At 54.2% G+C, this 23,046-nt stretch overlaps 2 protein-coding genes across 3 annotated transcripts in view; one reads left to right on the top strand and one right to left on the bottom strand.

The window, feature by feature from the left end:
* Positions 1 to 1,673: 1,673 nt before the first annotated feature.
* On the bottom strand, positions 1,674 to 17,256 carry CC2D1A (coiled-coil and C2 domain containing 1A). Its single transcript, XM_075346649.1, has 29 exons — positions 17,132 to 17,256; positions 14,447 to 14,570; positions 13,401 to 13,501; positions 12,660 to 12,725; positions 12,441 to 12,572; positions 12,043 to 12,367; positions 11,841 to 11,959; positions 11,672 to 11,744; positions 11,340 to 11,408; positions 11,047 to 11,177; positions 10,726 to 10,798; positions 10,456 to 10,616; positions 10,244 to 10,334; positions 9,990 to 10,162; positions 9,810 to 9,920; positions 7,428 to 7,486; positions 6,517 to 6,633; positions 6,364 to 6,431; positions 6,231 to 6,289; positions 6,107 to 6,158; positions 5,667 to 5,766; positions 5,504 to 5,594; positions 4,867 to 4,998; positions 4,713 to 4,765; positions 4,565 to 4,625; positions 4,363 to 4,489; positions 4,198 to 4,274; positions 4,037 to 4,084; positions 1,674 to 2,965 (listed from the first exon to the last, which is right to left on the bottom strand). Exons 1-29 carry the CDS (start codon positions 17,192 to 17,194, stop codon positions 2,945 to 2,947), a joined length of 2,877 nt encoding a protein of 958 aa, XP_075202764.1. The 5' UTR covers positions 17,195 to 17,256; the 3' UTR covers positions 1,674 to 2,944.
* Positions 17,051 to 23,046, top strand: part of BRME1 (break repair meiotic recombinase recruitment factor 1) — a 28,685-nt gene continuing 22,689 nt past the window's right edge. Inside the window, exons 1-2 of one of the 2 annotated variants that reach the window (XM_075346650.1) lie at positions 17,051 to 17,104; positions 19,351 to 19,387. In XM_075346650.1, coding sequence (XP_075202765.1) covers positions 19,363 to 19,387 — 25 coding nt within the window. In that variant the 5' untranslated portion in view covers positions 17,051 to 17,104; positions 19,351 to 19,362. Of the gene's footprint in view, positions 17,105 to 17,227; positions 17,315 to 19,350; positions 19,388 to 23,046 lie in introns of those variants that run through there. The other variant, XM_075346651.1, reaches the window with a different exon arrangement.

Consider the following 23,046-nt stretch of genomic DNA (forward strand, 5'->3'; position numbering starts at 1 on the left):
GAGAGCGGTTTCAGGATTAGACTCCTGATCCCCCTCCTCTGTCTCATCATATAGAGACTCTTCTCTCTGAGACCCTGATCCGCGTGATGACGTGGAGGGTCTCTCCCAGCGAGCACGCTTAGGCTGCCTGGGACTGTCATCTGAATCAGAGCCGTCAGGCTGAGATGCCTGGGACCCCCTTGAAGCACGGATTAACTCCAACTGAGGGGGACCGGGGAACATTGCCGCAGCAGTGTCCATGGACTGAGGAACTGGTCTGGCCTGCAAGGTCTCTAGGATTTTTGTCATAGTGACAGACATCCTGTCAGCAAAAACTGCAAACTCTGTCCCCGTCACCGGGACAGGGTTCACCGGCGACTCTGCCTGGGCCACTACCACCATAGACTCCGGCTGACGAAGTGGCACAGGGACCGAACATTGCACACAATGGGGGTCATTGTAACCTGCCGGTAGATCAGCCCCACAAGCGGCACAAGTAGCGTATTGCTGTGCAGCTGCAGCCTGTGTCTTGGCACCCTTGCGTTTTACAGATGACATGTTGTCGTCTCCTCAGAGCAAGATAGGGTATACAGCCAAGAAGCGACCTTACAGTGCAAAATATATATATATATGGTACAGAGAAAAAAGTACACAAATATAACACTGTGGCACTAGTGGGGCCAGCACTAATGTGCTGCTTACCGCCCGCTTAACGCGGGTGTGTGGTCGCCAGAAATCCCTTGTCTGGGTCTCCCAGAGCCTGCGTCCGTTCTCCAGCCAGACTGCATGTAGGAATGGCTGCCGGCGTCCTGTGGAGATGGGCGGGCCCTGGGCGTGTGCAGACAAAGAGCGGGAAACCTGCGTCCCCCTGTGCTCAGTGAGAGGGCTGGAGCATGTAAATAAAGCTCCAGCCCTCGGCGCTGATTAATCGTACAGCGTCTCTCCCTTGCCCTGATTGACAGGGTGGGGGCGGGAACGAAGCGGAGCTAGGCCGCAGAAGCCGGGGACTAAATTTATAAGCGACGCCGTCGTAAAAGCACGGTCGTCGCTAAGTCCCCGGCGCACTACAAGTCGCAGCCGCGCCGCCGCCTAGGGGCGGCCGGCGCGGCAGTCCCCAACACATAAAGTCACTCAGAAAAAACTGTAGTGACTGTAACCCCAACGTGCAGCGCTACTGTCCCCGGCGCACTAGCACACCCAGCAAGTCTGGAATGTGCGCGGCCTGTTTGGGACACAGAGTACCTGAATGTCGCAGGGCCTTGTCCCTGAACGGTACCCAGCTCCGTATCCAGCAGGTTCCATGGGTCTGTGGATGGAGCCCGGCCTCAGGGCTTGGGGGCCGGTAAGATCCCACTTCCTCAGAGCCCCTCAGGGGGATGGGGAAGGAAAACAGCATGTGGGCTCCAGCCTCCGTACCCGCAATGGGTACCTCAACCTTGACAAACACCGCCGACATAAAGTGGGGTGAGAAGGGAGCATGCTGGGGGCCCTAGTATGGGCCCTCTTTTCTTCCATCCGACATAGTCAGCAGCTGCTGCTGACTAAACAGTGGAGCTATGCGTGGATGTCTGACCTCCTTCGCACAAAGCAGAAAACTGGTGAGCCAGTGATCCCACTGGGGGTGTATAGCCAGAAGGGGAGGGGCCTTACACTTTTTAGTGTAATGCTTTGTGTGGCCTCCGGAGGCAGTGCTATACACCCAATCGTCTGGGTCTCCCAATGGAGCGCCGAAGAAAGTTGCATTTTTTTTTTCCTTTCTTAGGAATAGCGCCACTATCCCTCATAGGCTGTGCCTGGTATTGCATCCAAACCCAATAAATGGAGCTCAGCTGCAATATCAGACTTGGCGAAGAGAAAAGCAGGATAACCCTTGGCTCTTTCGCACCCGTTTGTCCAGCAGCCGTCTCTCCCATACACAGGTTTGTTCTCTATGAGAGATGCTGTCAGACATTTCTGGCGTTGGCTTATCGCAGGGGGACAGGATGGATCGGAAGCCCGAAAATTAATCAGCAGCCCGAAAACGGATCGGCAGCTGCAAAAATGGATCGGCAGCCCGAAGACGGATCGGCAGCCCGAAGACGGATCGGCAGCCCGAAAACGGATCGGCAGCCCGAAAACGGGTCGGCAGCCCCAAGACGGATCGGCAGCTGCAAAAATGGATCGGTAGCTGCAAAAATGGATTGGCAGCCCGAGAATGGATCGGCAGCTACAAAAATGGACCAGCAGCTACAAGAATGGATTGGCAGCCGCAAAAATGGATCGGTAGCCCAAGAATGGATTGGCAGCTACAAGAATGGATTGGCAGCCGCAAAAATGGATCGGTAGCCCGAGAATGAATTGGCAGCCCGAGAATGGATCAACCAGATCCTTAACTACCCCGACATCATCTGTTGGGGGCCCCCATGCATGAGACTGTCAGCTGGCCCCATAGTTATCGCTGGGCTCAGAAGTGTATGGGGGGGCTTTAGCTTTCAGCACTGAGCTGGGATAGTGGGGAGGGGGCACAAAGATGACATTGGTACAGCACGGGTAGGGATGATGATGATGGTGATGAATGACGGCTGCCATATTGGTTTTAGGTCTTTATTACTATTCTTAGCAGCAGCTACATGATCATGTATCGTATCATAATTTACACACATAAGAGCTGATGGACTGATGAGGATGAGCGCCGGCCCCGCTATGTAGTGTTGGGGGGGTCTGGTACGGGCAGGCGCAGCAGTACAGTATTAGGGGAGGGGGTAACGACACGCACTCACACAACCCTGCTGCTTCACCGCTAATGCACTAGTGCTGGAGAGGTCTGATTGTCACCGGAGATGATGGCGTGCCAGCGGAGTGTGTGTGCTCGCAGGGATAAGGCACTGGTCCCCAACTTCTATAGGAGTGTATGTGGGGGAGGGGAAGGATGTAAACATCTGGAGGGGCTTCCCGGGGTGAGAGGCCCCCGCATCCGAAACGTACTTCATCTGGACATTTTCTGCAGCTGAGGATGAGAAAGGACAAAAATCTGTGAGATAGAAAAAGATTTGCAGGATCCAAGACCAGCAGCCACGTCAGTAGTCCGAGACCGCCAGCATCCCAGGAGCCCCTTCTCATTAGTGTGACGAACGCACGACGGAGAACCGGGCCTACTAACCAGAAGAGGAGCCAGCAGGTAAAAGGAAGATCGAAGGGCTCTTGTCCAACAGCCATGTCAGTAGTTCAAGGCTGCCATCATCCCAGGCGCCTCTTCTCATCAGTGTGACGGACGCACGACGGAGCACCAGGCCTACTAACCAGAAGAGGAGTCGGTAGGTAAAAGGAGGATGTAAGGGGTGGCCACCGGACACCAGCATCCCAGGCACCTCTTCTCGTTAGTGTGACAGACACACAATGGCGCACCGGGCCTACTAACCGGAAGAGGAGCTGGTAGGTAAAAGGAGGATGGAAGGGTTCCGGTCTGGTGGCCATGTCAGTAGTCTGAGGTGACCGGACGCCGGCATCCCAGGCGCCTCTTCTCATTAGTGTGTCGGACGCGTGACAGCGTACCAGGCCTACTAACCAGAAGAGGAACCGGCATGTAAAATGAGGTTTGAAGGACTCCAGTCAGGCGGCCATGTCAGTAGTCGAGGCCGCCGGCATCCCAGGTGCCTCTTCTTAGTGTGGCGGATGGACAACGGCGCATCGGACCTACTAACCAGAACAGGAGATGGAAGGGCTCCAGTCCGGCGGCTATGTCAGTAGTCACAAGTCAACAGTATCCCAGGCGCCTCTTGTTGTTAGTTATGATGGAAGTACGATGGCACACCGGGCCTACTAACTAGAAGAGAAAGATGGAAGGGCTCCGGTCCCGCAGCCATGACAGCGCTCCGAGGCCACCGGCATCCCAGGCTCCTCTGCTCATTAGTGTGACGGACGCGTTACGCCACACCGGGCATACTAACCAGAAGAGGAGCCGGCAGGAAAAAGGAGGTTTGAAGGTCTCCGTTCTGGCGGCTATGGACTACCGACGTGACCACTGCACTGGGGTCCTAAGGAACATTTTAATAATCAATCCCTCCCTGGATGTACCCACCTCATTGCCTACAAGGTTCCTCTTGTATAAAGCCTCTTTTGCTGCTTCCTATAAGGTGAACAGAAATGGTTAATATGATTGGTTTCTGAGCTGTACATCCTCTATATGGCCCTCTATGTACGGCCATATGGCTTCTCCATGAAGCCCCACCAATTGCTTACCCTGTTCCCCTCTTGACCTAGACGCCGAGCAGAATCGGAGTAAAACTGCAAGTACCGTTCCAGCTGCCGGACGTATTCTGAAAGGAGCAATAAGTACAAAGTGATAACAAAATGCCTCCGAAAAGTGCACCCCGGAATTATCCCTCCCACCACCCTGGTCCTCACCGGCGCGGATGGCAGGTCCTCCCTGGCGTAGCTGCAGCACCTGCTGCTGGCTGCGCTGAGTGACATCATTAAGCAGCGTGATGAGGTCATCAGGAGGAGCGCGGTGCTGCTGTCTGTAGCCGAGAACCTGGGGGAGAAGACAAAGGTTGGGATCCGAGGACTCGGATGAGAACGAGGTCTGCAGAGATATAGATTTACTCACCTTCGTCTCCAGCTTCTCCTTCTCAAACGCCAAAACACTCAGGCAGTGGAGGGTCTGGGGGCTGAAATACAAAGTCGGGGGGATTATAGGTAGAAAACAGAGGGTACCAGAAGGATAGTCATGCCGGTCACATATCCACTGCACCCACCTACTGGAAGGGGACTTAATTGGGGTTGGCTGTTTTGGTTTCGAAACTGGAGGCTGTGAAATACATGAAGAGGGCGTCAGTGTCCCCCCAAAAAAAAAATAATTATCCGCCGCCTGGAAAGCCGGGGGCCGATAGGTGAGGGGCAGATTATTACCGGAGGAAGGGAGATGGGCTCGATGACCAGCCACTTCTCTGTGCTGCTGCTCAGCTGCTGAGACGTAAAGGGCTCACGGATTCGGACGCACACCTCTAGTTTACCCCCCGTGGGTCTGCGGCCCTCCATCACCTGGAGGAAGAAGAAATATGGCATGATTGAGGGGATCTAATAAAACGGGATCAGTCTCAGAGATGGAGAGAGCAAAATGGGGAAGCGGTGTGGGGCAGCAGATACATACAGAGCGGTGCGGGGGGAGGAGGGGATACATACAGAGCGGTGCGGGGGGAGGAGGGGTATGGAAGAGGGGATAATACATACAGTGCAGTATGGAGGAAGAGAGGTTAATACATACAGAGTGGTGCGAAGGAGGAGATACATACACACAGAGCAGTATGGAGGAGGAGGTAATACATACATATAGAGCGGTATGGAGGAGGAGATACATACAGAGAGGTATGGAGGAGGAGATACATACAGAGAGGTATGGAGGAGGAGATACATACAGAGAGGTATGGAGGAGGAGATACATACAGAGAGGTATGGAGGAAGAGAAGGAGATACATACAGAGCGGTATGGAGGAGGAGGAAGTAATACATACAGAGTGGTATGGTGGAGGATACATGAGTAAATTACCTCCAGGATGTCGCGGATCTCACAATTGCTCTCTAAAGTCTCCAACTTGAGATGTGCCGTCCCCAAAACACGGTCGGACTTAAAAAGCCCCCTGTATACACAGCATGGCATTAACACCGAGAATGAGCCCCCCAGTCCTGCCATGTTACCTCCCCTCACTTACCCCTTCTGGATGACTTCGAATTTGACCCCCTTGGCCTGTATCGCCCTCTTCAGGCCGCGGTGGCTGCGATTTATCTGCAGGTTGAACTTTTCTTTATAGACTAGAGACAGAGAGGATCAAGTGAGTTGTGGGTACACCGAGGGGTAACACGGGCGTGATCGGTCCCCCCGCCCCAGCACACAGACGGGTAACTTGGGTGTGATCGCCCCCCCCCGTCCCTGCACAAAGACAGGTAACACGGGCGTGATCAGCCCCCCACCCTAGTACATAGATGGGTAACACGGGTGTGACCGGCCCCCCGCCCCAGCACAGACTGGTAACACTAGCGTGACCGGCCCCCCGCCCCAGCATACAGACGGGTAACACGGGCAGTGACCGGCCCCCCGCCCCAGCACACAGACGGGTAACACGAGCGTGACCGGCCCCCCGCCCCCGCACACCTGGAGAGTTGGTCCCTTTGATGACGCTGGTTTTATCTCTCTGCGCTTCCTCCTGCAATGAAGAAACACGTCATCTATGTATCCGATAATGATCGCCTCATACTGTATCACCAGCTCCTCTTACCAGACTGGGATACGCAAACTCAAAGCGCACAAACGTGTCCATATCACTGGGCGACGATCCTGGAACAGAAAACGTATTAGCCGAAAACGTAGACGGGTGAAGAACATACAGCGGAGGGGACGCCCGGACCCACCTGTGGGCAAATTCACCGCCTTATTCACATATAACACCAGGTCAGAATTGGTCAGTTCTGGAAATATCCTGCGGGGGGCAGACACGAGTCAGGAGTGGTCAGGAGCCTTGTATACATACAGTATATGTCACAGCACGTCATAGACTCACTCACTTGACCACACTGACGGTCCTCTCCTCGTAGTGACAGTGCGGCACCGGGAGCCCCCGAGCGTGCGCCTGCTTCACCGTCTCTATGTACTTCATACACTCCTCCGCCAGCTTCTCGTATCTGAGGAGAAAGAAAAGAGATTCTGAGGAGATGGTAAGAAAGTGTGAAGGAAGAGGAGGCATCACGAGCCGCAGGAGTGGTCCCGGAGCACGGAGGAGCCACAAGGAGACCGGAGACATACAGAAGAGTCATGGAGAGAAGACAAGCCGCAGGAGTGGTCCCGGAGCACGGAGGAGCCACAAGGAGACCGGAGACATACAGAAGAGTCATGGAGAGAAGACGAGCCGCAGGAGTGGTCCCAGAGCACGGAGCAGCCACAAGGAGACCGGAGACATACAGAAGAGTCATGGGGAGAAGACGAGCCGCAGGAGTGGTCCCGGAGCACAGAGGAGCCACAAGGAGACCGGAGACATACAGAAGAGTCATGGGGAGAAGACGAGCCGCAGGAGTGGTCCCGGAGCACGGAGGAGCCACAAGGAGACCGGAGACATACAGAAGAGTCATGGAGAGAAGACGAGCCGCAGGAGTGGTCCCGGAGCACGGAGGAGCCACAAGGAGACCGGAGACATACAGAAGAGTCATGGAGAGAAGACGAGCCGCAGGAGTGGTCCCAGAGCACGGAGCAGCCACAAGGAGACCGGAGACATACAGAAGAGTCATGGGGAGAAGACGAGCCGCAGGAGTGGTCCCGGAGCACGGAGGAGCCACAAGGAGACCGGAGACATACAGAAGAGTCATAGGGAGAAGACGAGCCGCAGGAGTGGTCCCGGAGCACGGAGGAGCCACAAGGAGACCGGAGACATACAGAAGAGTCATGGGGAGAAGACGAGCCGTAGGAGGCCGGACTCACTCACTTTGCCGTCTCCGTGATGTTTCCCAGATGAGTGAACTGCTGAGAATACGACACGGCCATCTGAGAGGAAAGGAGGAAAGCGTCAGTAACCAGACAATATGGGAGGAACTTGTTGGCAGCAGAAAAGTGACAAGTGTAAGGATGTGAGCGACAGGGGCCGAAACGTCAAGTCTGGAGGACATGGTCAGAAGATCTCCAAGACGGTGGGGACTACGGGCCCTGTTCACGGTGGGTGGCGGGCACTGCAGGAATTGCTCCAGGTGGGTGACAGGCACTGCAGGAATTGCTCCAGGTGGGTGGCGGGCCCTGCTCCTGGTAGGCCCTGCAAAGCCGGTTTATGCTGGGCGGCAGGCCTTGTGGAGGCTTGCTACAGGTGGGCGGCGGGCTCTGCGGAAGCTTGCTACGGGTGGGCAGCAGGCTCTGCGGAGGCTTGCTACAGCTCGGCGGTGGGCCTTGCGAGGCTTGCTACAGGTGGGCGGCGGGCTCTGCGGAAGCTTGCTACGGGTGGGCAGCAGGCTCTGCGGAGGCTTGCTACAGCTTGGCGGTGGGCCTTGCGAGGCTTGCTACAGGTGGGTGGCGGGCTCTGCGGAAGCTTGCTACGGGTGGGCGGCAGGCTCTGCGGAGGCTTGCTACAGCTGGGCGACGGGCCCTGCGGAGGCTTGCTACAGCTGGGCGACGGGCCCTGCGGAGGCTTGCTACAGCTGGGCAGCGGGCCCTGACGAGGCTTGCTACAGGTGGGCGGAGGGCCCTGACGAGGCTTGCTACAGGTGGGCGGAGGGCCCTGACTAGCCTTACTACAGGTGGGCGGAGGGCCCTGACTAGCCTTACTACAGGTGGGCGGAGGGCCCTGACTAGCCTTACTACAGGTGGGCGGAGGGCCCTGACTAGCCTTACTACAGGTGGGCGGAGGGCCCTGACTAGCCTTACTACAGGTGGGCAGAGGGCCCTGACTAGCCTTACTACAGGTGGGCAGAGGGCCCTGACTAGCCTTACTACAGGTGGGCAGAGGGCCCTGACTAGCCTTACTACAGGTGGCGGAGGGCCCTGACTAGCCTTACTACAGGTGTGCGGAGGGCCCTGACTAGCCTTACTACAGGTGTGCGGAGGGCCCTGACTAGCCTTACTACAGGTGTGCGGAGGGCCCTGACTAGCCTTACTACAGGTGTGCGGAGGGCCCTGACTAGCCTTACTACAGGTGTGCGGAGGGCCCTGACTAGCCTTACTACAGGTGTGCGGAGGGCCCTGACTAGCCTTACTACAGGTGTGCGGAGGGCCCTGACTAGCCTTACTACAGGTGTGCGGAGGGCCCTGACTAGCCTTACTACAGGTGTGCGGAGGGCCTGCTACAGGTGGGCCCTGGTGAGGCTTACTACAGAAGTGGTGTGGTCTGAGCCTTTATGACTTCGAGATCGCAACTATGAAAGACGACAGAATACGCAGAGCATCGTGGCTTGTAATCCACTAAAAAAACGTGGCTACAATGGGCACGAGATCATTAGCGCCAATGGAAGACGGCGCCAGCTCTGATGAACGACTTGTTACACTATGGGGACGGCCGGTGCATCACTGACGTGGGGCAGAACAAAAAAATAAGCAAAAAAATTATAAAAAAATGCTCTTAATGGCGCCAAATGAGGACGCCCATGAGAGTACAGGCAGTGCCCCCTTCATGGCAGCGGTGCTCCCCATTGGCAGTGCCCCCTTCATGGCAGCGGTGCTCCACATTGGCCGTGCCCCCTTCATGGCAGCGGTGCTCCCCATTGGCAGTGCCCCCTTCATGGCAGCTGTTCTCCCCATTGGCCGTGCCCCCTTCATGGCAGCGCTGCTCCCCATTGGCCGTGCCCCCTTCATTGCAGCGGTGCTCCCCATTGGCAGTGCCCCCTTCATGGCAGCGCTGCTCCCCATTGGCAGTGCACCCTTCATGGCAGCGGTGCTCCCCATTGGCAGTGCCCCCTTCATGGCAGCGGTGCTCCCCATTGGCAGTGCACCCTTCATGGCAGCGGTGCTCCCCATTGGCAGTGCACCCTTCATGGCAGCGGTGCTCCCCATTGGCAGTGCCCCCTTCTGGCAGCGGTGCTCCCCATTGGCAGTGCCCCCTTCATGGCAGCGGTGCGCCCCATTGGCCGTGCCCCCTTCATAGCAGCGGTGCTCCCCATTGGCAGTGCCCCCTTCATGGTAGCGGTGCTCCCCATTGGCAGTGCCCCCTTCATGGTAGCGGTGCTCCCCATTGGCAGTGCCACCTTCATGGTAGCGGTGCTCCCCATTGTCAGTGCCACCTTCATGGTAGCGGTGCTCCCCATTTGCAATGCCACCTTCATGGTAGCGGTGCTCCCCATTTGCAGTGCCCACCTTCAGTCCCCGCCACATCCAATATGGCTCCTACCTCGTGCTGCTTCTTCAGCTGCTCCATCAGCTTGCCGTACTTCTCGCTGCTCTGGCCTTTACCCGGCCGGTCCAGGGTGAAATCGTCCTGATTTACAGGAGCCGGGGGGACCTGGGGACGACAGCGACAACTCAGCTGCAGCAGCGGTTGTCAGATCCTCTGACCACACCGCTCCTTTACCTTGGTGATATCCACCGGCAGGCCTCCCCGCGACGCCTCGATCATGGGGTCCAGGCCCTTGGATTGGCGCAGGTACATTTTCGCCCCCTCCATGTCTTTGTGCTGCTTGGAGCGGAGGGCGGCCGTCAGGAGCTGCTTCTTTCTTCCTTCTAAAAACTGAAGCTGCTGCTGAGCTGCAAAAAGGGGATCAAGAGAAAATAGGTATCCACGGATCAGATCAGTGCCGGATTATCAGGGTCCCGACGTAGACGCACCTTTTCCAGACAGTTTGGGACTTTTCGGGGGAGAAGGTTTGGGCGCCGTCGTCGGCTGCAGATTCGGACCAGGTCCGGGGCGGGTGACCGGCTGTAAGGAAAATGGGAGTCACAATGGCGTCTGTATAATCTATGATGAGGGGTCCGCACCACTACCACTTATCTCTAGGGACATTAGTGGTGGAGGATCCCTTTAAGCACATCATATTAACCTTTGGAGCTCCAGCAGGTCCTTTCTTCTCCTCCTCATCATCGTCATCATCATCGTCGCCGTCTCCTTCCTGCTGATTGGCCAGCTTCATAGCTGTTTCCAGCACGCCAACCAGACTCTGCTCCTGGGGGACAGCATCAGACCCTTGGATTGGTGGGAAACCTAAAGACCAGGGAGCAATCTGGTAAGGTAAAGTATGGTGGACAAGTTGGATGGCGTCATAAGCATGCTGCTGGTCATACGTGGGCCCGGGCTGCATCGTCCTACAGACCTGGGGGCACCGGTAACTCCGCCAGGTTGACTTGTTTTCCAGCCTTTTGGCTCCGTATGGCATCTTGGTATTGCTGCAGGGAGGAGGCGAAGAGACAATACGGAGCGTCTTAGGGTCAGAAATCAGAGGGAACGTTTGTCTTACATGTTATGGGTCCATGTCTCACTATTTAAGATCTCTGCTTGCTGTGAGTGAAGATGAAGAGCCTGGAAAACCTGTACAGACCCAATAATTCACTGCCAGCAAGCAGATCTTTAAAATAAGATGTTGCAGAACTTCAGACCCAGAACCCCGGAAATGTTGTCCAGCGGTCGCCGTCACCTTCACTATGCGCTCATGCATCCGGGCCTTGCGGTCGTCTCCCTTGGCTTTCGCCTGATCGGCAGCGCTGCGGTACCGGTCCATCCTCTGCTGCAGAGCCTCCAGGGTGTCCCGAGGAGGAGGGGGCAGACCTGAAACAGAACCGGGACTCCTTAACCCATAAGGACTGTGAAACCTTCACTGTCATAGGTGAAAATCTGTCATGGCTGCGGCACCTACAGCACCCGGTCACGTCAGCTCGGAATAAGCTTTATTACTGTGCGACTATATCCAGCAGGGGGCATACAACTCACCGGTGGACGGGGAAGGGTCTGCGCTCACTGGAGAGAGGGGGATCGTCGTCTTATTTGGGACCAACTGAACTGTGGAGGGGAAAAAAAAGGCCAAGTCTAAGGTTTCGCCTTTGTAGAAATACAACTTAAAATGTCCATCATACTTAAAGGGGTTGTCGACGATACGGCTACTGTCCTCCACACTTAGCGCCATGCCTTTGTATTGCATCTTAGTCCCATTCACTTAAATGGAGCTGAGGTGCAATACCGGACACAACCAGTACACAGAGGAGGCGCTGTTTTGAGTACAAGGCATGTGTTTTTGGACTTTCCCTTTAACAAGGGGGACTCACCAGGTGGAGGAGGGAGGCTGTCCAAGTCCACCGTCTGTCCAGAGTCTAATGCAGACATGATGGGATCCAGAGACTGTAAGAAAAAGAATGGAGCACCGGATCAGAGACTGGGCATGGAAGTTGGGTGGCAACCAATATGACTGCCGTGATGACCAGCTTTCCCACTTACCTTGGCCACGCGGTAATACTTGGTGGCTTGCTCCGTGTCCCCCTGCTGCTTGCTCTGAATAGCGGCCAGTTTATATTCTCTCTGAAGATCCATCACTCGAGACTTGTTCTCATCCGATGCTGCAAGGACAGAGCGACAAGAGTGACCACCGGTGCTATGGGGTTACCCCTGGTAATGTGGGAAGCATGGCCGACCCTGTTACCTGGGCTTGGCATCACTGGAGCAGAAGACTTGATCGGGGCAGCGATGGTCACCGGTTGCGGAAAGCTCTGAGGTTTGATGGCCACCAGTGGAGGAGTCTTGGTGGGCACCGGTGGAGGGGTCTTGGTGGGCACCGGTGGAGGAGTCTTGGTGGGACCAGGAGCCTTTGATGGTATTCCGTTCATAGCAGGGGGGTCCGGCGTGATGACGACAGCGGGCGGGGCTGCAGGAGCACTGGTGGTTTTCCCAGTTGCCACTGGAGGTGGGATGTCTTCTGCGGACACAGGGCCGCCCTTTTTGACCGTACGCAGCATGTCCTCCAGCGTCTGGTAGACAGAGAGAGGATGAGGGAGCGGAGGGCAGGGGACATGGAGGGGCATTACGGGCAGTGCATCGCACCTTCACACCTCGCTCGTATCTCCTGGCTTTGCTTCCGTCTCCTGCCTGCTTGGCATTACTCAGGGCCTCCTTGTACATGGCCAGACGCTCCTGCACGGTGCCCTCCATGCTGCCCGCGGAAGCTGGGGTTGTCTAAGGAAACACAATAATAAAAAAAAACACGTTGGTCCTGAGTACGGCAGGACATCTGAGTATAGCGCGAGCAGTTAATGTGTATACCTGTGAGGGGGGAGTTATCACTTTCGGCTCCTCTTCCTCCTCTCCAAGGACCTCATTTAGTTCCGCCTGTCGATGATACGAACAATCAGATCTGTGACATTAACAAATCCTATAGTACGCCGTACATGGGGTCAGCCAGCTGAATGCTTGCTCCCCTATTTCCAGATTTCTGGTGTGTGCGCTCAGGATCAGGCAGATCTGACATTTATGAATCCTATACTACACCGTACATGGGGGCAGCTGGTTGAATGCTTGCTCCCCTATTCCCATTTTTCTGGTGTGTGTGCTCAGGATCAGGCAGATCTGTGACATTAATGAATCCTATAGTACGCCTTACATGGGGCAGTCGCCTGAATGCTTGCTCCCCTATTCCAAGATTTCTGGTGTGTGTGCTCAGGATCAGGCAGAGATCTGACATTAATGAATCCTATAGTACGCCTTACATGGGGACCGCCGGCTGAATGCTTACTCCCCTATTCCCAGACCTTTGGTGTGTGCTCAGGATTAGGCAGATCTGTGACATTAATGAATCCTATAGTACGCCTTACATGGGGGCAGTCGCCTGAATGCTTGCTCCCCTATTCCAAGATTTCTGGTGTGTGTGCTCACGATCAGGCAGGGATCTGACATTAATGAATCCTATAGTACACCGTAGTACATGGGGGCAGCCGGCTGAATGCTCGCTCCCCTATTCCCAGATTTCTGGTGTGTGTGCTCAGGATCAGGCAGATCTGCACTCACCATCAAGTCTTCATCGTCATCCACGTCGTCATCAACATCCTCATCCAAATCCTGCATACAGAGAGCAGCCATACGCTCAATGTGCTCCATGGGGAGGGGGGCTGCAGGGGAGAACGGGGGCAAAACATGACTAAAAATAGGGGGCACCACATCTCAGACAAGTCACATGACCAGCCGCGATTAAAAGGGCTCTCCGAGAAATTGAATGCTGGACAAACAATACAAACCGTCTTCGGCTGACCCCCTCTCCGGCATTACTGACAGAATCCCCTGAGCATCCAGAGTAGAAAATATATGTTACACTGTATAAGTAAATATATTCCTAAAGGTGAAATTGACATGAATTTCTCACCAGATGTCAGTAACAACCCATCCAATCCACACAGGCAAAGAAATCAAACCATAGCTGTCCATAAATTATGTATAAGAAATGGTCTTGAGACAGCTCACTGGTTTTACCCTATATGAGAAGTTTCTTGTGTGGCATCTTGGTAATGAGACATTTTTATAGGCCGTCACTTATATTATTTTACACTAAGTGGCAGGATTGCGTTCTAGTTACTGATAGATCTCAGCTGGTGTCATGACGTTTCATGGCTTTTTGCACCTCTCTTTCTTCATTTGATCAATACATTTTCCCTGTGTCATTTCTCATTATTACACATCACTAAATGTATGGACATCTATGGTTTGATATCTGTGCCTGTGTGGATTGAATGGGCTGTGTTGTTTGTCCAGCGGCTCTCTGCCGTCCTCCAATAAGCCTGGCAGAATGACTGAGATGAATGGTCAGTCCGGCAGGGAAAGGTTCTCCTGTGCTTTAGCTGCTTCGCTGCCTCTTGGGGTCCTGTCAGGTTCAGTGAACAGAGGAATGTGCCCTCATGATACCTGACAGGACGCTGCCCCCCACCTCACCTCTGTCTCCCACCATTACATACGACCCCCAGAAGGCCCCGACATGCTGGGAGAAGCCGTCCATCGCTGTGACTGCCCCGGGACCAGCAGAACTGTCATAGGTTTTGTCAATGAACTGTCTCATTACTCACTTTTTCCTTTAGGCTTCGCTTTCTGTGCAGCTTTATTCGCCCCGGTGATGGCCATGAGCTCGGCCTCCAAACTACCATCATCATCTGAGTCTCCAGCATCAGGAAAACCGAGGAGGAACGGGGCCTGCGGGAGAGAGCGGAGCAAAGTGTCACAATGGTGATAACATACTGAATGTGATGAAAAATATAGTAATGACGGGTAGCTGTCAACATGTGCATATATGGTAATGACTGACAGGTGCCTATGTGTATTTACGGTAATGACAGGCAGGTGCCAACGTGTGTATATACGGTAATGACAGGCAGGTGCCCGCGTGTGTATATACGGTAACGACAGGAAGGTGCCAGCGTGTGTATATATGGTAATGACAGGCAGGTGCCAGCGTCTATATATGGTAATGACAGGTAGGTGCCCGCGTGTGTATATACGGTAATGACAGGAAGCTGCCAGCGTGTGTATATACGGTAACGACAGGAAGGTGCCAGCGTGTGTATTATTATTATTATTATTATTATTTATTATTATAGCGCCATTTATTCCATGGCGCTTTACAAGTGAAAGAGGGTATACGTACAACAATCATTAACAGTACAAAACAGACTGGTATAGGAGGAGAGAGGACCCTGCCCGCGAGGGCTCACAGTCTACAGTGTGTATATACGGTAACGACAGCCAGGTGCCAGCGTGTGTATATACGGTCACGACAGCCAGGTGCCAGCGTGTGTATATACGGTCACGACAGCCAGGTGTCAGCGTGTGTATATACGGTCACGACAGCCAGGTGCCAGCGTGTGTATATACGGTCACGACAGCCAGGTGCCAGCGTGTGTATATACGGTCACGACAGCCAGGTGCCAGCGTGTGTATATACGGTCACGACAGCCAGGTGTCAGCGTGTGTATATACGGTCACGACAGCCAGGTGCCAGCGTGTATATACGGTCACGACAGCCAGGTGCCAGCGTGTATATACGGTCACGACAGCCAGGTGCCAGCGTGTGTATATACGGTCACGACAGCCAGGTGTCAGCGTGTGTATATACGGTCACGACAGCCAGGTGCCAGCGTGTGTATATACGGTCACGACAGCCAGGTGCCAGCGTGTGTATATACGGTCACGACAGCCAGGTGCCAGCGTGTATATACGGTCACGACAGCCAGGTGCCAGCTTGTATATACTGTCACGACAGCCAGGTGTCAGCGTGTGTATATACGGTCACGACAGCCAGGTGCCAGCGTGTGTATATACGGTCACGACAGCCAGGTGCCAGCGTGTGTATACGGTCACGACAGCCAGGTGCCAGCGTGTGTATACGGTCACGACAGCCAGGTGCCAGCGTGTGTATACGGTCACGACAGCCAGGTGCCAGCGTGTGTATACGGTCACGACAGCCAGGTGCCAGCGTGTATATACGGTCACGACAGCCAGGTGCCAGCGTGTATATACGGTCACGACAGCCAGGTGTCAGCGTGTGTATATACGGTCTCGACAGCCAGGTGCCAGCGTGTGTATATACGGTCACGACAGCCAGGTGCCAGCGTGTATATACAGTCACGACAGCCAGGTGCCAGCGTGTATATACTGTCACGACAGCCAGGTGCCAGCGTGTATATACGGTCACGACAGCCAGGTGCCAGCGTGTATATACGGTCTCGACAGCCAGGTGCCAGCGTGTATATACGGTCACGACAGCCAGGTGCCAGCGTGTATATACTGTCACGACAGCCAGGTGCCAGCGTGTATATACAGTCACGACAGCCAGGTGCCAGCGTGTATATACGTCACGACAGCCAGGTGCCAGCGTGTATATACGGTCACGACAGCCAGGTGCCAGCGTGTATATACGGTCACGATATATACAGTAATGACAGGGAGGTGCCCGTGTGTATATACAGTAATGACAGGGATGTGCCCGTGTGTATATACAGTAATGACAGGTAGGTGCCTGTGTGTATATATGGTAATGACAGGTAGGTGCCCGGGTGTATATACGGTAATGACAGGGAGGTGCCCGCGTGTGTATATACGGTAACGACAGGGAGGTGCCCGTGTGTATATATGGTAACGACAGGGAGGTGCCCGTGTGTATATACAGTAATGACAGGTAGGTGCCTGTGTGCATATACGTTAATGGCAGGCAGGTACCAGCGTGTATATACAGTAACAACAGGTAGGTGCCCATGTGTATATACGGTAAGGACAGGCAGGTGTCAGCGTGTATATACGGTAAGGACAGGCAGGTGCCAGCGTGTATATACGGTATTGGCAGGAAGGTGCCTGTGTGTATATACGGTAATGACAGGAAGGTGCCCGTGTGTATATACTGTAATGACAGGTAGGTGCCCGTGTGTATATACGGTAATGACAGGTAGGTGCCCGTGTGTATATACGGTAATGACAGGTAGGTGCCCGTGTGTATATACGGTAATGACAGGTAGCTGCTCGTCTGCATATACGGTAATGACAGGTAGGTGCCCGTCTGCATATACGGTAATGACAGGTAGGTGCCCGTGTGTATATACGGTAATGACAGGTAGCTGCTCGTCTGCATATACGGTAATGACAGGTAGGTGCCCGTCTGCATATACGGTAATGACAGGTAGGTGCCCGTGTGTATATACGGTAATGACAGGTAGCTGTCCGTCTGTGTATACGCAGTACGTATTCCATGTTGATCACCTCACCCCTTTGTGTGGCGCCCCCGTCTTCCCTTTCCCTTCTCCCCGGGCCTCTCTCCGGCCGCTCATCCTCTCCGGTACGGTGAAATCAAGTACGAATTAGCGAACACAACTTCCGTGTCCGGCGTCACGTGACATGAGTCAATACTACAACTCCCGGCGTGCCTCTCGGTTTGCTGAGCCTAACAGGTCACGTGATCATTTTTCGCCCAAGGCGGGAAGAGCTGTGTGTGGAGCGGGGGGGGCGGAGCCTGTGAACCCTGTATATAGAGTGACTGAGCACAGCTCAGAGCGGCCGCTGCCAGGTGATGGCGCTCTCCTGTGTCTCGTCCTGTACACAGCCGCTCACACCTGTGTGTCCTGTATATAGTGTTGTGGGAGGGGTCAGTAGCGTCTGCTCCCAGCGTAATATATCGGGTCACGTGGCCCTCGTGTAGAACGTCCCGTGCAGAACATTACGAGCTCCGCCCACCGGCACATTCCCAACTCTGCGGGGGCCCTGAGTGCTGAGCCGGGATCCCTGAGTGCTGAGCCGGGATCCCTGAGTGCTGAGCCGGGATCCCTGAGTGCTGAGCCGGGATCCCTGAGTGCTGAGCCGGGATCCCTGAGTGCTGAGCCGGGATCCCTGAGTGCTGAGCCGGGATCCCTGAGTGCTGCGGACCCTGAGTGCTGAGCCGGGATCCCTGAGTACTGAGGACCCTGAGCGCTGAGCCGGGATCCCTGAGTGCTGAGGACCCTGAGCGCTGAGCCGGGATCCCTGAGTGCTGCGGACCCTGAGTGCTGAGCCGGGATCCCTGAGTGCTGCGGACCCTGAGTGCTGCGGATCCTGAGTGCTGCGGACCCTGAGTGCTCAGCCGGGATCCCTGAGTGCTGAGGACCCTGAGCGCTGAGCCGGGATCCCTGAGTGCTGAGGACCCTGAGCGCTGAGCCGGGATCCCTGAGTGCTGAGGACCCTGAGCGCTGAGCCGGGATCCCTGAGTGCTGAGGACCCTGAGTGCTGAGCCGGGATCCCTGAGTGCTGAGGACCCTGAGCGCTGAGCCGGGATCCCTGAGTGCTGAGGACCCTGAGCGCTGAGCCGGGATCCCTGAGTGCTGAGGACCCTGAGCGCTGAGCCGGGATCCCTGAGTGCTGAGGACCCTGAGCGCTGAGCCGGGATCCCTGAGTGCTGAGGACCCTGAGTGCCGAGCCGGGATCCCTGAGTGCCCAGCCAGGATCCCTGAGTGCCCAGCCAGGATCCCTGAGTGCCCAGCCAGGATCCCTGAGTGCTGAGGACCCTGAGTGCTGAGCTAGGATCCCTGAGTGCTGAGGACCCTGAGTGCTGAGCTAGGATCCCTGAGTGCTGAGGACCCTGAGTGCTGAGGACCCTGAGTGCTGAGGACCCTGAGTGCTGAGGACCCTGAGTGCTGAAGACCCTGAGTGCTGAAGACCCTGAGTGCTGAGGACCCTGAGTGCTAAGCTAGGATCCCTGAGTGCTGAGGACCCTGAGTGCTGAGGACCCTGAGTGCTGAGGACCCTGAGTGCTGACCCGGGATCCCTGAGTGCTGAGGACCCTGAGTGCTGAGCCAGGATCCCTGAGTGATGAGGACCCTGAGTGCTGAGCCAGGATCCCTGAGTGCCTGGGGCCTGAGTGCTGAGGACCCTGAGTGCCGAGCCAGGATACTTGAGTGCTGAGGACCCTGAGTGCTGAGGACCCTGAGTGCTGAGGACCCTGAGTGCTGAGGACCCTGAGTGCTGACCCGGGATCCCTGAGTGCTGAGGACCCTGAGTGCTGAACCAGGATCCCTGAGTGATGAGGACCCTGAGTGCTGAGCTGGGATCCCTGAGTGCCTGGGGCCTGAGTGCTGAGCTGGGATCCCTGAGTGCCTGGGGCCTGAGTGCTGAGCTGGGATCCCTGAGTGCCTGGGGCCTGAGTGCTGAGCTGGGATCCCTGAGTGCCTGGGGCCTGTGCTGAGGACCCTTAGTGCTGAGGCGGAGACCCTGAGTGCCGGAGACCCTGAGTGCCTGGGCCCTGAGTGCTGAGCTGGAATCTTTGAGTGTTGAGCTGAGAGCCCAGAGTGCTGAGCTAGGGGCCCTGCGTGCCTGGGGTCCTGAGTATTTATGTAGCGGATCTCTGGCAAATCTCGAGGGGGTCCCCCCGCCCACAGCTCCCAGTTATAATATTTTGGCAGTGGAAGAAGTTGGATGTTATAATAATTTACTATTCATATTATTTTTTTTCTTTTAGGTGTATGAAGCAATGAAGAGGAAAAGGAAGGAGAAAAGTGAGGCTGCGACTTCTCGCCCTGCGTTTTGTGCTGCCCGTTATTACCCCCGGTGCACGGCGACTGCAGGGACGTCAGGGGCCAAATATCCACATCCCAACATTGCCCACAACCTCCAGAAAGACGTCTCCCCGAGTCCAGATGTCTTCACTGACACCTTTCATATTCACATATAATGTCATGAAGCATACCGGACATTATGGAAATGGAGAGGCATATAAATATATATATATACAGTGCAGACCAAAAGTTTGGACACACCTCATTCAATGAGTTTTCTTTATTTTCATGACTGAAAATTGTAGATTCACATTGAAGGCATCAAAACTATGAATTATCACATGTAGAATGAAATACTTAACAAAAAAAAGTGTGAAACAACTGGAAATATGTCTTATATTCTAGGTTCTTCAAAGTAGCCACCTTTTGCTTTGATTACTGCTTTGCACACTCTTGGCATTCTCTTGATGAGCTTCAAGAGGTAGTCACCGGAAATGGTTTTCACTTCACAGGTGTGCCCTGTCAGGTTTAATAAGTGGGATTTCTTGCCTTATAAATGGGGTTGGGACCATTTGCTGTGTTGTGCAGAAGTCTGGTGGATACACAGCTGATAGTCCTACTGAATAGACTGTTAGGCTATGTGCCCACGGGACTATGTATCTGCGGACTTTTCTGCATCAAAATCCGCAGCTTTCCCGCAAAATCCTCACCTTTTCATAGGTGCGGTTTACCGCGGAATTGCCGCGGATTTTGCTTTTTTTTTTCAATTTTATAGCCAAAATCCGGACGAAAATCCGCAACAATAATTGACATGTTGCAGATTTTTCCGCACGAAAATCCGCATGATTTGCGTTGCAGAAAAATCCGCGGCGTGGACACAGCATTTCCCAAATGCCATAGAAATGGCTGGGGAGTAGCTGTGCTGCAGATTTTCGGAAAATCCGCGGCTTTTCCGCGAGAAATCCGCGGCAAAATCCGCGCATTTTCCGCAGCGTGGGCACATACCCTTAGACTTTCTATTATGACAAGAAAAAAGAAGCTAAGTAAAGAAAAACGAGTGGCCATTATTACTTTAAGAAATGAAGGTCAGTCAGTCCGAAAAATTGGGAAAACTTTGAAAGTGTCCCCAAGTGCAGTGGCAAAAACCATTAAACCCTACAAAGAAACTGGCTCACATAAGGACCGCCCCAGGAAAGGAAGACACCTCTGCTGCGGAGGATAAGTTTATCCGAGTCACCAGCATCAGAAATCGCAGGTTAACAGCAGCACAGATTAGAGACCAGGTCACTGCCACACAGAGTTCTAGCAGCAGACACATCTCTAGAACAACTGTTAAGAGGAGACTTTGTGCAGCAGGTCTTCATGGTAAAATAGCTGCTAGGAAACCACTGCTAAGGACAGGCAACAAGCAGAAAAGACTTGTTTGGGCTAAAGAACACAAGGAATGGACATTAGACCAATGGAAATCTGTGCTTTGCTCTGATGAGTCCTAATTTGAGATCTTTGGATCCAACCACCGTGTCTTTGATGCAGAAAAGGTGAACGGATGGACTCTACATGACTGGTTCCCACCGTGAAGCATGGTGGAGGAGGTGTGATGGTGTGGGGGGTGCTTTCCTGGTGACACTGTTGGGGATTTATTCAAAATTGAAGGCATACAGAACCAGCATGGCTACCACAGCATCTTGCAGCGGCGTGCTATTCCATCCGGTTTGCGTTTAGTTGGACCATCATTTATTTTTCAACAGGACAATGACCCCAAACACACCTCCAGGCTGTGTAAGGGCTATTTGACTAAGGCTGCTTTCACACCCGGTGTTTGCAGAGCGGCCCGATCCGGCTCTAAAACCTATGCAACGGATGCGGCAAAACAACCGCATCCTTTGCATAAGTTTTTACATGCGGTCCGGTTTTTGCCGGTTGCGGCTGACTACTGATCATGCGCAGTGCAAAAACCCGCATGTGGCGGCCAGGTGCGTTTTTTGCTGCAGGACGCCGGATGCGGCGTCCATTGGCATGCATGGGAAATTACGCCGCATCGGCCGGATGCGGCGCGATGCAGTGTTTTTCGACGGACAAAAAAACGTGCCAGGCAACGTTCCATCCGGCCGCCGCATGGGCTAAATATGCTGCATCCGGCAAAATCCGGACGGAACGCAAGGCCATGCGGCACAATCCGGCGCTAATGAAAGTCTATGCGGAAAAAACGCAACCGGTGGCAAAATAAAACGGTTGCGTTTTTTCTGCAAAGCGCCGGATTGTGCCGCACAGCAAAAACCGGATGTGTGAAAGCAGCCTAAGAAGGAGAGTGATGGGGTGCTACGCCAGATGACCTGGTCTCCACAGTCACCAGACCTGAACCCAATCGAGATGGTTTGGGGTGAGCTGGACCGCAGAGTGAAGGCAAAAGGGCCAACAAGTGCTAAGCATCTCTGGGAACTCCTTCAAGACTGTTAGAAGACCATTTCCGGTGACTACATCTTGAAGCTCATCAAGAGAATGCCAAGAGTGTGCAAAGCAGTAATGAAAGCAAAAGGCGACTACTGTGAAGATCCTAGAATATAAGACATATTTTCAGTTGTTTCACACTTTTTTGTTACGCATTTCATTCCACATGTGATAATTCATAGTTTTGATGCCTTCAATGGGAATTTACAATTTTCAGAGTCATGAAAATAAAGAAAACTCTTTGAATGAGAAGGTGTATCCAAACTTTTGGTCTGCACTGTATTTATGTGTACGATCCTCCTTCTAGACCTGTCCTCTGCTCCTGACACGGTTAAAGGGATTGTCCACTACTAGGACAACCCCTCCTGATTCTGTTTCCCCCAGGTAAAATAATGAAGTGTATACCTGCCTCCCATACCGGCACCCTTCAAGCGGCGTTGGGATTTTCGGTGTCTGGGCTCACATGGGGCTGTGACATCACACGCGCCCCGTGTCCAATCAGCACCAGCTTCTGACTCCCCGCCTTCGGACCAAACGAGCAATCAATAGGAAGTGAGTGTAGCCGAAAGTGGGAAGACAGAAGCCGGCGCTTTTAGGACGTTGGGCTCACATCATATCACAATCCCACGCAAGCGCTGGCAATACAAATTGCGGCACTGCTGAAAAGTCGCCGGTATGGGAGGTGAGTATAGGCTTCATTATTTTACCTAGGGGAAACACGGACTCCTAAGGTGGTGTTCTAATAGTGGACAACCACTTTAACCACTCCCTCCTGCTAGAGATCCTCTTTTCCCTCAGTATCACAGACCTTGCCCTCTCCTGGATCTCCTCATACCTCACATTTAGCATCCTTCATTCTCACACTACCTCTCATCCCGCCCTCGCTCTTGGTGTCCCTCAAGGCTCTGTCTTGGGACTCCTACTCTTCTCTAGCTATACCTTTTGGCCTGTGACAACTTAGAAAGTCCCATGGCTTCCAGTACCACCCATACCCTGATGATGCTCAGATCTACCGCTCTGGCCCAGACGTCCAGAATCCCAGAGTGATGCCCTCATCCTCTCCCGCCTTGACTATTGCAACATCCTCTTCTGTAGCCTCCCTGCTGACACTCTCACACCTCTCCAGTGCGTCCTCAACTCTGCCGCCCAACTGATCCACCTTACTCTTCGCTACTCCTTCACTTCTCTCCTCTGCAAACCCTTTCATTACC

This window comes from Anomaloglossus baeobatrachus, chromosome 4 (assembly GCF_048569485.1).
Source record: "Anomaloglossus baeobatrachus isolate aAnoBae1 chromosome 4, aAnoBae1.hap1, whole genome shotgun sequence".
Taxonomy (NCBI): Eukaryota; Metazoa; Chordata; class Amphibia; order Anura; family Aromobatidae; genus Anomaloglossus; species Anomaloglossus baeobatrachus.